Source organism: Lathamus discolor, chromosome 20 (assembly GCF_037157495.1).
Source record: "Lathamus discolor isolate bLatDis1 chromosome 20, bLatDis1.hap1, whole genome shotgun sequence".
NCBI classification, from domain to species: Eukaryota; Metazoa; Chordata; class Aves; order Psittaciformes; family Psittacidae; genus Lathamus; species Lathamus discolor.
Genome location: NC_088903.1, coordinates 3495202 through 3507983, shown reverse-complemented (window position 1 = coordinate 3507983; position 12782 = coordinate 3495202). Strand labels below are relative to the sequence as shown.

General features: G+C 57.8%; 4 protein-coding genes across 4 annotated transcripts; 1 reads left to right on the top strand and 3 right to left on the bottom strand.

Moving 5' to 3' along the window:
• Positions 1–2352: 2352 nt before the first annotated feature.
• On the bottom strand, positions 2353–3180 carry LOC136023976 (feather keratin Cos1-1/Cos1-3/Cos2-1-like). The gene is made up of 2 exons (XM_065698999.1): positions 3043–3180; positions 2353–2754 (listed from the first exon to the last, which is right to left on the bottom strand). The coding sequence occupies exon 2, from the start codon at positions 2731–2733 to the stop codon at positions 2437–2439; it is 297 nt and encodes a 98-aa protein (XP_065555071.1). The 5' UTR covers positions 2734–2754; positions 3043–3180; the 3' UTR covers positions 2353–2436.
• Positions 3181–3348: 168 nt separating this feature from the next.
• On the top strand, positions 3349–4588 carry LOC136023887 (feather keratin Cos1-2-like). The gene is made up of 2 exons (XM_065698870.1): positions 3349–3914; positions 4203–4588. The coding sequence occupies exon 2, from the start codon at positions 4224–4226 to the stop codon at positions 4518–4520; it is 297 nt and encodes a 98-aa protein (XP_065554942.1). The 5' UTR covers positions 3349–3914; positions 4203–4223; the 3' UTR covers positions 4521–4588.
• Positions 4589–8076: 3488 nt separating this feature from the next.
• On the bottom strand, positions 8077–9262 carry LOC136023873 (feather keratin Cos1-1/Cos1-3/Cos2-1-like). The gene is made up of 2 exons (XM_065698828.1): positions 8771–9262; positions 8077–8482 (listed from the first exon to the last, which is right to left on the bottom strand). Exon 2 carries the CDS (start codon positions 8459–8461, stop codon positions 8165–8167), a length of 297 nt encoding a protein of 98 aa, XP_065554900.1. The 5' UTR covers positions 8462–8482; positions 8771–9262; the 3' UTR covers positions 8077–8164.
• A 1742-nt stretch (positions 9263–11004) lies between these two features.
• LOC136024034 (feather keratin Cos1-1/Cos1-3/Cos2-1-like) lies at positions 11005–12281 on the bottom strand. The gene is made up of 2 exons (XM_065699091.1): positions 12118–12281; positions 11005–11750 (listed from the first exon to the last, which is right to left on the bottom strand). The coding sequence occupies exon 2, from the start codon at positions 11727–11729 to the stop codon at positions 11406–11408; it is 324 nt and encodes a 107-aa protein (XP_065555163.1). The 5' UTR covers positions 11730–11750; positions 12118–12281; the 3' UTR covers positions 11005–11405.
• Between the last annotated feature and the right edge of the window lie 501 nt (positions 12282–12782).

Sequence of the window (12782 nt, the reverse complement as noted above, 5' to 3'; positions counted from 1 at the left end):
CTTGATGTCGCAAACTTATTTCTACTTTTCTCTTAAGCTTGAAGGGCACCAGTCCATTTGCAACAGCCAGCCAACAGGGCCAGGAAATGGCTTTCCTGATGACAGGGATAGTCTTCATTATTTATGACTCAGCAGTGGTGGAACAGGGTGTTGCAGTCAATACACATCAATTCCTTTGTGCCATTTTTTCCTCTTCATACTTTTCCTCTTCTCCGGCGTGAGCTTTTAGTATAGGCCACAGTCTTGCAAGGCCTGCTCCAGTGTATGTCTTATTCATGGGCCGAAGTCCTTCTGGATAGACTGCTCCAATGTGGATTCTCCAGTGGACACAGCTCCGCCAGGAGCCTGCTTCAGCATGAGCTCTGAGCTGGCCATTGTTTCTGCAGGGTCTATCTGCCTGATCTGGCGTGGGATCGTCCATGAGCTGCAGTGTGGATTTCTGCTCCACCTTGGTCTTTCCTTTGGGCTGCATGGGAATCTCTGCACCATCACCTGGAGCACCTTCTCCACCTCTTCCTACCCCGGCCTTGGTGTTTACAGGATTGGCTCTCAAATGGGTTTTCCCTCACTTCCTGGGCAGTGTTCTGCCCTTTCTTAAACACGTTTTCACAGAGGCACCACCAGAGTGATGGGCTCAGCATTAGGCAGCACCGAGTCCATTTTGGAGCTGGCTGGCTCTGATGCTGTCAGACATGGGTTAAGCCCCTGGATTCTTCTCACAGAAACCACCCCGGCACCCTTCCTCCTCCTGCTACCAAAGCCTTGCCACAGAAGCCCAGGGGCATGGGTCCAACAGAGTATGAGGCACAATTACAGAAATACAAATTTCAACAGAAAATGTCCATGGTAGAGCCTTTAAGAAGTGGAAGTGGTGGAGGTAATTATGGTGATCTCCTTAACGTTATCATCATCAGATCTCAACTGCTGTATCCCACATTTGCCCTGGGCCTCTTTGACACTCCTCCAGGCACTTTCCCAAAGAAGTCTACCCATCAGGTCACCAAGAGGATAAAAATCTGCTCTTACCAAGTACAGGGTTGCAATTTTGCCTTCTGCTTTCATAGCCACTGCATACTCTGGACAGAAGACCTATCCCAGCCTTTCTCCAGAACCCTAAAAGCTCATAGGTCTGCAAGTGCACACAGACCTTAAAGTCAACCTGTGTGTGTTCTGGCTCAGGCTCTTGCCTTCCAAACACCTGGGGTCAAGCTGGAAAGACAAGTCAGTGAGTGTGCTGGTTTTGCCTGGGATAGGGTTAAGCACCTTCATAGTAACTCTCAGGGGCTATGATGTGGATTCGTGCTGAAAAGAGTGTGGATAACACAGGGATGTTTTCATTGTAGCTGAGCAGTGCTTGTACAGCAGCAAAACCTTTTCTACTCCATAGACTGCATTACACCATTTTTGAAAAGGAGGAAAAGAAGATCCAGGGAATTGTAGTGCCTGACAAATTCTGGTGTCTTCTATAAGGGGGGATTTGACTCTGTCCTGCACAACATCCTTGTCTCTAAATTGGAGAGGCATGGATATGATGGATGGACCACGTGGTTTGTAAAATGTAGGCTGAATGTTTGCACTCAAACCGTCTCCTCTGGGGACAGGCTGAGATAGCTGGGATGGTTCAGCCTGGAGAAGAGAAGGCTCCAGGAGACCTTGAAGCAGCTTCCAGTGCCTAAAGAGGGACTACAGGAAAGCTGGAGAGGGGCTTTTGACAAAAAAACACGTAGTAATAGGACAACAGTGAGGGATTTAAACAGAAGGATGGTAGATTTAGATGAAACTTTATGCAGAAGCTCTTCCCTGTGAGGGTGCTGAGGCGCTGGCACAGGGTGCCCAGAGAAGCTGTGGCTGCCCCATCCCTGGCAGTGCTCAAGGGCAGGTTGGACACAGGAGCTTGGACTGACCTGAGATCATGGAACCTGTCCATGCTTGTGGTAGGGGAATTGGAACGAAATGAGGTTTTAAGTCACTTGCAAACCAAAATGTTCTATGGTTCTATAAATCCATGAAACATGAAATTAATTTACCATGTTTCCAAGTGACAAAACCCACCGCAGTGACGCTGATCCCCCCACCTCCAACTGTTCCCCTGAACAGATTGAAACGGTGCCCGCAGACGGAAGGAGGACTCTGAGGCCCAGGCTTGGATGCAGCACAACTTTAATGAGGGTAAAGAAGAAAAGGAGGTGGCTCACAGGGAGCACCAGGGGCAGCCACCAAGATGCGGTGCAGCTCCTGCAGGGTGTCCGTCTGCCTGTCCCTCACAGGGAGGGAGGGAGGCCAAGAGGTCCCCACTGGGCTGGGGTGGGAGGTGGGGACAGGAAAGGAATAGAGAGGACAGTGGGAGGAGGAAACAGCGCCGCGAAGCTCCATCTCCTGTCCGGATCCATGATGTGGGGTCTTGGAGGTCCTTGCCCGAGAATGCTGGCAGCAGCTTTAGCAGGGTCTGCAGCGGTAGCGGTTGGTGATGCAGGAGAGGTCGAAGCCCCCGGAGTTGATGGGCACTCCCTCGCAGCTGAGGATGCTGCCAACGGCAGCGGAGGTGGAGGAGCCCACAACGGTGTTCTGAGGGAAGGAGCTGAGGATGGGGCCGGGCAGGGTCACCACCACGGGGGAAGGCTCAATGACGACGGTGGAGCTCTGGCACTGCCTGACACAGCACTCATTGCAGCTGTTGGCCAGCGGGGTCGGGCCGCAGGGCTGGCAGGGCACGCACGGGTTGCAGCAGGACATGTCTGGGTGCTGGAGCTTCACCTGGACACAGGGCAGGGGCAAGCAGAGGATGGGACACGGCAGCAGCAGCTCTGCAGCCAGGCCTGGGCAAGCCAAGGCAGCTCCTGGCCCAGCACACGCTCAGCACCTCCAAGCCCAGCAGCCAGCTCAGCTCAGTGCCAGCCTCTCTCTGCACAAGCCCTGCTCTCCCCTTCCCTCTCCCAGCAGAAGCAGCTCCCAGCCCTGTGCTAGCACAGCCCCCAGCAGCTCAGGCACACGGGCAGGAACGACCTGCTCTGGAAGCAGCAGCACAAGAGGCTTCGCACTCACCTGAATCCCAGGAGAAGGAGGCCAGAGAAGTGGATGAAGAGCAGAGACCTGGGCTGCCTTTTATAGTCGTCCTGCAGTGCCTCAGGCCCACGGGCACCTCTGTGGCAGCGCTCATTTCCTGACAAGCTCCCGGCAAACGCAAACCCTCCCAGGTAATGGCAGGGGCCGTGCCCCGGTTTCCGCCACTGCTGCCTTTTAATTTCCCGGCTCAGGTGCTTTGCCATAGGAAGGCTTCTGTGAGTGCCGGGGTGAGAAGCCCAAGGGTTTGCAGTGGAGGAGCCCACAAGCGTAGGCCCAGCACAGGTGCCCTGAGAGCACTGTTGGTGTTGCAGTAGGGCCCAGCCCTCCCAGCAGAAGCCCATCTGCACACAGCAATGGCCTTCCCGCAGAGAGAGGCGAGGGCAGCAAGAGGAAAGGCTGTGCCGTGTCCTCTCCCGTGGCAGTCCTTGGGCATGCGGAAGAGAAGCACCAGAGCGGTGCCCATTTCCCGACGCCTTGGCCACAAGCAAGCCCACAGGAATGAGCCAGGAGCACATCCCCTGCCTGCACGGGATGCACCAGCCCTTGATGTGAGGCTTCTGCTGCGCTCACGTGTTTCTGCCCGGAAACCCTTGGGCTTCTCACCCCGGCACTCACAGAAGCCTTCCTATGGCAAAGCACCTGAGCCGGGAAATTAAAAGGCAGCAGTGGCGGAAACCGGGACGCGGCCCCTGCCATTACCTGGGAGGGTTTGCGTTTGCCGGGAGCTTGTCAGGAAATGAGCGCGGCCACAGAGGTGCCCGTGGGCCTGAGGCGCTGCAGGACGACTATAAAAGGCAGCCCAGGTCTCTGCTCTTCATCCACTTCTCTGGCCTCCTTCTCCTGGGATTCAGGTGAGTGCGAAGCCTCTTGTGCTGCTGCTTCCAGAGCAGGTCGTTCCTGCCCGTGTGCCTGAGCTGCTGGGGGCTGTGCTAGCGCAGGGCTGGGAGCTGCTTCTGCTGGGAGAGGGAAGGGGAGAGCAGGGCTTGTGCAGAGAGAGGCTGGCACTGAGCTGAGCTGGCTGCTGGGCTTGGAGGTGCTGAGCGTGTGCTGGGCCAGGAGCTGCCTTGGCTTGCCCAGGCCTGGCTGCAGAGCTGCTGCTGCCGTGTCCCATCCTCTGCTTGCCCCTGCCCTGTGTCCAGGTGAAGCTCCAGCACCCAGACATGTCCTGCTGCAACCCGTGCGTGCCCTGCCAGCCCTGCGGCCCGACCCCGCTGGCCAACAGCTGCAATGAGTGCTGTGTCAGGCAGTGCCAGAGCTCCACCATCGCCATCCAGCCCTCCGCCGTGGTGGTGACCCTGCCCGGCCCCATCCTCAGCTCCTTCCCTCAGAACACCGTTGTGGGCTCCTCCACCTCCGCTGCCGTTGGCAGCATCCTCAGCGCCGAGGGAGTGCCCATCAACTCCGGGGGCTTCGACCTCTCCTGCATCACCAACCGCTACCGCTGCAGACCCTGCTAAAGCTGCTGCCAGCATCCTCGGGCAAGGACCTCCAAGACCCCACATCATGGATCTGGACAGGAGATGGAGCTTCGCGGCGCTGTTTCCTTCTCCCACTGTCCTCTCTATTCCTTTCCTGTCCCCACCTCCCGGAGCAGCCCAGTGGGGACCTCTTGGCCTCCCTCCCTCCCTGTGAGGGACAGGCAGACGGACACCCTGCAGGAGCTGCACCGCATCTTGGTGGCTGCCCCTGGTGCTCCCTGTGAGCCACCTCCTTTTCTTCTTTACCCTCATTAAAGTTGTGCTGCATCCAAGCCTGGGCCTCCGAGTCCTTCCTTCTGTGGGACTCTTAGAGTCTGCATCCCCTTGGAGGTGACAAAGACATCCCTGGCTGCTCCACCAGCAACGGCCATCCATGAAAGCATGGATCCAAAGGGTGGCAGGAGTGGGCATGAGGAGACAATACTGCCCAAGGACAGCACACAGCTTTGTCTCTGCCTTCTTCTCCCCTATATCACCCAGCACACCACCCCTACATGCCCAGCACACATGGGCACAGGCAGATGAGATCCTACCTCATGCAGTCCTTCAGCACCTGGCAGGGCCCAGCTCTCCTCCAGGTGTGCAGGGCTGAGGTTACCCAACGCTTAGGAAATTGGCAGTGGTAACACCAGAGTCCCCCAGGCTGGGTGACACACGTGGGGAGCTGAATAAAAACCCCCACAAGCCAGGAACAAGTGATGCTCCACTTAGACGCACACATGTCTATGGGTCTGGAAGGTTCCAACCTGCAGTGCTGAAGGATCTGGCAGAGGAGCGTGCCAAGCCACTCTCCATCATCGATCAGCAGTCCTGCTGTAGTGGGCAGATCCCCAAATTTTGGAGGTCGGCCAGTGTGGTGCCTCTCTAACAAAGGGCAGGAAAGATGATCCCAGTGCTCCAGGCGGGTCAGCCTGAGCCCAGTGCTGGGGAAGGTCATGGAGCAGATGATCCTTGGTGGGACCATAAGGCACGTACAGGAAAATGGAGGTATCAGACCAGGTCCGCATGGGTTTGTCATGGTTTAAACCCAACCACAAACCTCATTTGCTCACTTCCCCCCCTTCTTGCCCTCCCTCTGCTCCTGGAGGGATGGAGGGGAGAATCAAAAAGAATGCAACTCCCACGGTCTGAGATAAGAACAGTTTAGTAACTAAGGTATGACACAAATCACTACTGCTACCACCAATAATAATAATGATAAAGGAAATAACAAGAGGAAAGAATACAACACCTCAACACCAGCTGACCAATAACTTGCCCCACTCCCCCCAGCCGAGCACGGACCAATACCTCCTCCAACCCTGCAGTCCCAACCCTTCCGGGTAATTCCCTGTTACCTCCTGGGCATGCCGTGCTGTGGTATGGAATACCTCTTTGGTCACTTTGGGTCAGGTGTCCTGTCTCTGCTTCCTCCCGGCCTCCCCTCCTCCCTGGCAGAGCAGGAGGCTCACAAAGTCCTTGGCCGGACCAAACATTTGAGCAGCAACGAAAAACATCGGCATTATCAGCTCTGTTCCCAGGCCAAAAAAATGAAAACACAGCACTGCACTAGCTACTAAGAAGGAGAAAAATGACTGCTACTGCTGAACCCAGGACAGGGTTCTTGAAGGGCAGGTGCTGTTTGACCAACCTGATCTCCTTCTATGACAGGGTGACCCGCCTGGTTGATGAGGGAAAGGCTGTGGGCATTGTCTCTTTGACTTTGGTCAAGCACTGGACAAAGTCCCACAGTGTTCTCCTGGAGAAAGTGGTTTTGCATGGCCTGGATAGGCGGATTCCTTTTTGGGCTGGAAACTGGCTGGATGGTAGGGCCCGAAGAGTGGTGGTAAATGGCATCACATCTATTCAGCAACTGGTGACTGGTGGTGGTCCTCAGAGTTTGGTCCTGGGGCCAGTGTTGTTCACTGTCCTCATTGGCGATCTGGAGGAGGGGATGGAGGGCACCCTCAGTGAATCTGTGGACAACACCAAGCTGGGAGCAGTGTTGATCTGCTGGAGCGTGGGGATCTCTGCAGAGGGATTTGGACAGGCTGGATCCATGGTTTGTGGCCAATGGTGTGAGGTTCTACAAGGCAAAGTGCTGTGTGCATGCGGGCCACAACAACACCCCTGCAATGCTCCAGGCCTGGGGAAGAGTGGGTGGAAACTGCCCATGAAAAGGACCCGGGGGTGCTGGTTGATCGATGTGAACATGGCCCATATAGCACCCAGGCAGCCAAGAAGGCCAGCGGAATCCTGGTCTGGATCAGACACAGTGTGGCCAGCAGGGCCAGGGAACTTGAGGCTGCACCTGGATTCCCGTGCTCATTTCTGACCCTCTCAGTACAAGAGAGACTTTGAGGCTCTGGAGCGGGGCCAGAGAAGGGCAGTGGAGCTGGTGAAGGGCCTGGAGCACGGCGGTGATGGGGAACGGCTGAAGGACGTAGGGAAGTTTAGCCTGGACCTCATCGCTCTCTCCAGCTGCCGGGCAGGAGGCTGTAGTGAGGTGGGGTTGGGCTCTTCTGCCAGGTAAGAAGTGATAGAACAAACCAAAACGGCCTCAAGCTACACCAGGGGAGGTTTGCACTGGAGCTAGGAACAATTTCTGCATCAAGAGTGTGATCAGGAGTAGGAAGAGGCTGCCCGGGGAAGTGGTGGAATTCGAACAGCCCCGGAAGCCTTAAACAGCGTGTACATGAGGCCCTTAGTGACAATGGGTACTGGTGGGTCTGGCAGCGCTGGAGAAGGGTTGGACTTGACAGTCTCCAAGGTCTGTTCCAACCTCATTGATTCTATGATTTATGAGAGGGGCCAGGATTTCGAGCATTACCAGGACTGAAGAGCAAGGCCTACGAAGGAAGTTTTCAAGGCTCACTGAAAAGCACATCTATATGTTTGCATTCATAAAGAAGCCACATTCATGTGATCAGGGAAGATGAACACCTGAAATACGATGAGGTCCTCCTGGGGGCGCTGGGTTCAGAGGTGGTGGGGACGCTGTTGCACAGCCTGAGCTGGCTGATTCCAGTCCTAAGCGTTGGGTAACCTCAGCCCTGCACACCTGGGGAGAGCTGGGCCCTGCCAGGTGCTGAAGGACTGCATGAGGCAGGATCTCATCTGCCTGTGCCCATGTGTGCTGGGCATGCAAGGGTGGTGAGCTGGGGGTGTAGGGGAGAGGAGGGCAGAGGCAGTGGGCTGTCCTCAGGCAGTATTGTCTCCTCATGCCCACTCCTGCCACCCCTTGGAGACGTGTCCTCACGGATGCAGCTTTAGCCAGGGATGTCTTTGTCACCTCCAAGGGGATGCAGACTTCAGGAGTTCCCACAGAAGGAAGGACTCTGAGGCCCAGGCTTGGATGCAGCACAACTTTAATGAGGGTAAAGAGGAAAAGGAGGTGGCTCACAGGGAGCACCAGGGGCAGCCACCAAGATGCGGTGCAGCTCCTGCAGGGTGTCCGTCTGCCTGTCCCTCACAGGGAGGGAGGGAGGCCAAGAGGTCCCCACTGGGCTGGGGCGGGAGGTGGGGACAGGAAAGGAATAGAGAGGAGAGTGGAAGGAGGAAACAGCGCCGCGAAGCTCCATCTCCTGTCCGGATCCGTGATGTGGGGTCTTGGAGGTCCTTGCCCGAGGATGCTGGCAGCAGCTTTAGCAGGGTCTGCAGCGGTAGCGGTTGGTGATGCAGGAGAGGTCGAAGCCCCCGGAGTTGATGGGCACTCCCTCGGCGCTGAGGATGCTGCCAACGGCAGCGGAGGTGGAGGAGCCCACAACGGTGTTCTGAGGGAAGGAGCTGAGGATGGGGCCGGGCAGGGTCACCACCACGGGGGAAGGCTCAATGACGACGGTGGAGCTCTGGCACTGCCTGACACAGCACTCATTGCAGCTGTTGGCCAGCGGGGTCGGGCCGCAGGGCTGGCAGGGCACGCACGGGTTGCAGCAGGACATGTCTGGGTGCTGGAGCTTCACCTGGACACAGGGCAGGGGCAAGCAGAGGATGGGACACGGCAGCAGCAGCTCTGCAGCCAGGCCTGGGCAAGCCAAGGCAGCTCCTGGCCCAGCACACGCTCAGCACCTCCAAGCCCAGCAGCCAGCTCAGCTCAGTGCCAGCCTCTCTCTGCACAAGCCCTGCTCTCCCCTTCCCTCTCCCAGCAGAAGCAGCTCCCAGCCCTGCGCTAGCACAGCCCCCAGCAGCTCAGGCACACGGGCAGGAACGACCTGCTCTGGAAGCAGCAGCACAAGAGGCTTCGCACTCACCTGAATCCCAGGAGAAGGAGGCCAGAGAAGTGGATGAAGAGCAGAGACCTGGGCTGCCTTTTATAGTCGTCCTGCAGTGCCTCAGGCCCACGGGCACCTCTGTGGCCGCGCTCATTTCCTGACAAGCTCCCGGCAAACGCAAACCCTCCCAGGTAATGGCAGGGGCCGTGTCCCGGTTTCCGCCACTGCTGCCTTTTAATTTCCCGGCTCAGGTGCTTTGCCATAGGAAGGCTTCTGTGAGTGCCGGGGTGAGAAGCCCAAGGGTTTCCGGGCAGAAACACGTGAGCGCAGCAGAAGCCTCACATCAAGGGCTGGTGCATCCCGTGCAGGCAGGGGATGTGCTCCTGGCTCATTCCTGTGGGCTTGCTTGTGGCCAAGGCGTCGGGAAATGGGCACCGCTCTGGTGCTTCTCTTCCGCATGCCCAAGGACTGCCACGGGAGAGGACACGGCACAGCCTTTCCTCTTGCTCCCCGCGCCTCTCTCTGCGGGAAGGCCATTGCTGTGTGCAGATGGGCTTCTGCTGGGAGGGCTGGGCTCTACTGCAACACCAACAGTGCTCTCAGGGCACCTGTGCTGGGCTCATGTGCCTCATCCCCGCTCTGTGCAGTCTCTGTGCATCCTCAGGGAGCACCAGGAGCGTGACTGGGGCCTGGTCCTTCCCTGCAGTACCGCAGCCCTGCTGTGCCCGTGCGGTCCCAGCATCTCCCCAGTGGAGTCCCCACGTGCTGATGTTTCTGGCTCTGTGTGAGCGGACAGATATGGGCATGGTTCCATGAGCACACGTGTGTCAGTCCCTCCTCGGGTGACCCTCAGCATGAGGGTACAGGCACAGCATGGCTTGGGCTTGTGAAACAGCGTGAACCACCAAAACCCTTTTCATGAGCAGATCCAGCAATGTCCCACTTTACACGTGCAGAAACTGTTGTGCACCGACCACAACTCCCCAGGCCAAAACGCGCTGTGCTGCTCAATGGTGGAGCCGTGAATAAAGGAGGGCAGTGGTGTCTGTGGAAAAGAGGTGGGATGGGGTGAAGATGCTTTAGGACGCGGTGAACCTATGTTCAGAGGCTTCAGAATTTCCTCACCATCCTACTCTTTCTCATTGGCGACAGGTTAAATGAATCTCCATCATGTCAAGTCTGATTCACCCCTGATCGTACTTGGCAGTTATGTCTCTGTGTTTATCTCGACCAGTGACCTTTTTCACCTGACTTTCTCCTCCTGTCCTGTTGGGCAAGGAGAGGGAGAAAGCACAGAGTGGGTCTGGGAGACAGCCAAGGTGCTTTTGGTTTTGCGCCCATTGTGGCAATTACCTGTGCCGTGAGTCTGTGTCTTGTGCGTGTTTTCTTCCTGCTTTCTCTCTGTGCTCCTCAAGTGCTCTCTGTGCTACTCTGTGCTACCGGAGCAGTTCTTTCTCCCTCCGTTGTTCCCCTCAGAGGATGATGGGCAATGATGTCAGCTGGGCTTTGTGCTTGCCTGCCTGGGAACCTGCGCCTTGCGGCGGGTTCAGAGCCACGGGCAGAGCACAGCCCCGCAGCGCTCTTGACACAGCCCCACGTGAACAGCGAAACCCCAAACGGCCACTTTACCGTGGCAGGACTTGTCAGACACTCAGCATTGTCCTCCTGCAGGCCCATGGCAATAACCCTTTTGCCCCGAGGTGGCTGCGTGCTGGGAGTTGGGGATGTGCAGTCTCAAGAGACCTCTGCCCTGCACATCTGTGCACTGAACCCCTGGGGCTGCGTGGGGCACTCGATGGGGGTGATAGAAGAACGGGAACTTGGCCTTGCTGTCCTTGTTGTTGGACACGCGGCGTGTCTCTTCCTTGTGGAGATGGGTGGGAAGGCGAGGAGGAGAAGGAGGCTCTGGGCTCTAGCCAAGGTGATCTCTCTTACCATCCCCTCCTTGCACCCCTGCTGCCCTCTTCTCTCTGAGCCTCCTCCCCTGGCACAGCTCCATCCAGGGAGGAGCTGCCTTGGGTGCCTGTTGGGCTGCTGACATCCCATGGCCTCCTGCAGCACTGGCACCTTTCAACTTGAGGACAGCTCATGTTGGCGTCACACTCTGTACGGCATGGGGGGAGCCCAAGGAGTACATTTCCATCCTCCCAGTGCATTTGGAATGAGAGAGGGTGAACTGGTTCACACATTTGTTCCCTCCCAGCATATCTGCAAGCTCCCTGCACAACATTTGAGAGCATCCAGAGAGGAAAGGACCACTTAGAGCCAGAGGCTGGGATGCAACAGAGTTTAATGAGTCCAAAGAGGGAAACAAGATGTCTCCAGAGGAGCTCACAGTGAAAGGATCTCAACGGGCAGCCAGGAGTCAGTGCCCCGTGGACGGATAGGGGTGCGCAGGCCCCCCCTAAGCTGTCTTTGGTGGGCCTCAAGGCTGCAGGGAGCAGGAAGCAAGAAAGGCAGAGGAGGGAAAGCAGAGAGTGGAGGAAGGGAATGAGAGGCAGTGGCCGTGTTTGGAGAGAGCCCAGGCTGGCCCCTTGCCCAGGGCTGACTCCCTTGGCAGGAGGAGTGGGGCACGCTCAGCCCCTCTCCACGCCACGGCCGCAGTCTCCGTCGGTCAGTCTGGCGTCATGTGCTGGGCTCGCGGGGCTCCTTGGCTGGGCTGTCACCGGTGGCTTTAGCAGGGTCTGCAGCGGTAGCGGTTGGTGATGCAGGAGAGGTCGAAGCCCCCGGAGTTGATGGGCACTCCCTCGGCGCTGAGGATGCTGCCAACGGCAGCGGAGGTGGAGGAGCCCACAACGGTGTTCTGAGGGGAGGAGCTGAGGATGGGGCCGGGCAGGGTCACCACCACGGGGGAAGGCTCAATGACGACGGTGGAGCTCTGGCACTGCCTGACACAGCACTCATTGCAGCTGTTGGCCAGCGGGGTCGGGCCGCAGGGCTGGCAGGGCCGGCAGGGCTGGCAGGGCTCGCACGTCTGGCACTTCTCAGGGCAGGACATGGCTCGGGGCTGCAGCTTCACCTGCGAGAGAGGGCAGGGAGGGAGCAGAGCACAGGACCCGTGAGGAACAGCCTGCAGAGACAGCCAGGGGAGCACAAGGCACCTCTCGTGTGGGGACGTGGAGGCTGCGCAGGGGGAACAAGGGACCCTTTGCCTCAGCCCTGCCACACCTGCACAGAGCATCTCAGCACCAGTCTGCAGCCAAAGAGCCACCCCAGCCCACCCCGACGCTCTGCGCATGACAGACCGTCTCTGCTCTGCCCGCTCCCACAGCCACCACCTCGGAGCACTAACACAGCACCGAGGAGCAGGCATCAGCTGAGGTGTCCCTGCAGGCTGCACCCTGTCCCATCGGAGGGGCTGGGTGAGAATGGGGGCTCCAGCTCACCTGGTTCCCAAGGAGAGGCTGGTGGCAGAAGAGCTGGAGAGAGTGACCCGTTGGGCTGGCTTTTATACTGACCCCACAGTGCCTCAGGCACAAAGGCAGGCACTGCACAGGCAGCCATTGTCCTGCACGTTCCTGATGAACGGAAACATCGCAGGTAATGACATGGGACGTGCTGCTCATTCCTTCCATGCTGCCGTTGCACTTCCTGCTTATGTCATGCCTCTTCCCTCACTATTGTTTCATTTGAGTGCTGGGATGAGAGGTGCCATGATTCCCGGGACAAGCGTGCGTCAGTGTGGGCAGAAGACACAAAGTGAGTGCCAGAGGGGTCCATTGCAGGCCGGTGATGTCAGCCTGGCTTCACTCGGGTGGGTTTTGCATGAGCCCTCTGAGAGGAAGGGCCCCAGCTGCTCCCTCCCTCCCATCCTTGATTCCTCCCCAGAGGCTCCTCTGCGTCAGTGCCTTGTCCTCTCTTTCCTTCCATCCCGTTACCTGAGGGGACACGGACAGGGTCACAGCGCTCAGGTCTCACTGAGGAGAGCCCCAGACCAAGCCAATTCTTCTCATGCTGCCTCCAGGCTGGCTCAAGGGGCTGAGCTGCTTCCCAGGACTCACGTGAAAACTCTGGCAGTCCAGGGACCTGCTGTGCTGTGGGGATGGGGGAG

What these genes read in the sequence shown, in the direction of transcription:
- LOC136023976 (XM_065698999.1), bottom strand. Translation starts at nt 2,733, where the DNA reads ATGTCCTGCTGCAACCCGTGCGTGCCCTGCCAGCCCTGCGGCCCGACC.
- LOC136023887 (XM_065698870.1), top strand. Translation starts at nt 4,224, where the DNA reads ATGTCCTGCTGCAACCCGTGCGTGCCCTGCCAGCCCTGCGGCCCGACC.
- LOC136023873 (XM_065698828.1), bottom strand. Translation starts at nt 8,461, where the DNA reads ATGTCCTGCTGCAACCCGTGCGTGCCCTGCCAGCCCTGCGGCCCGACC.
- LOC136024034 (XM_065699091.1), bottom strand. Translation starts at nt 11,729, where the DNA reads ATGTCCTGCCCTGAGAAGTGCCAGACGTGCGAGCCCTGCCAGCCCTGC.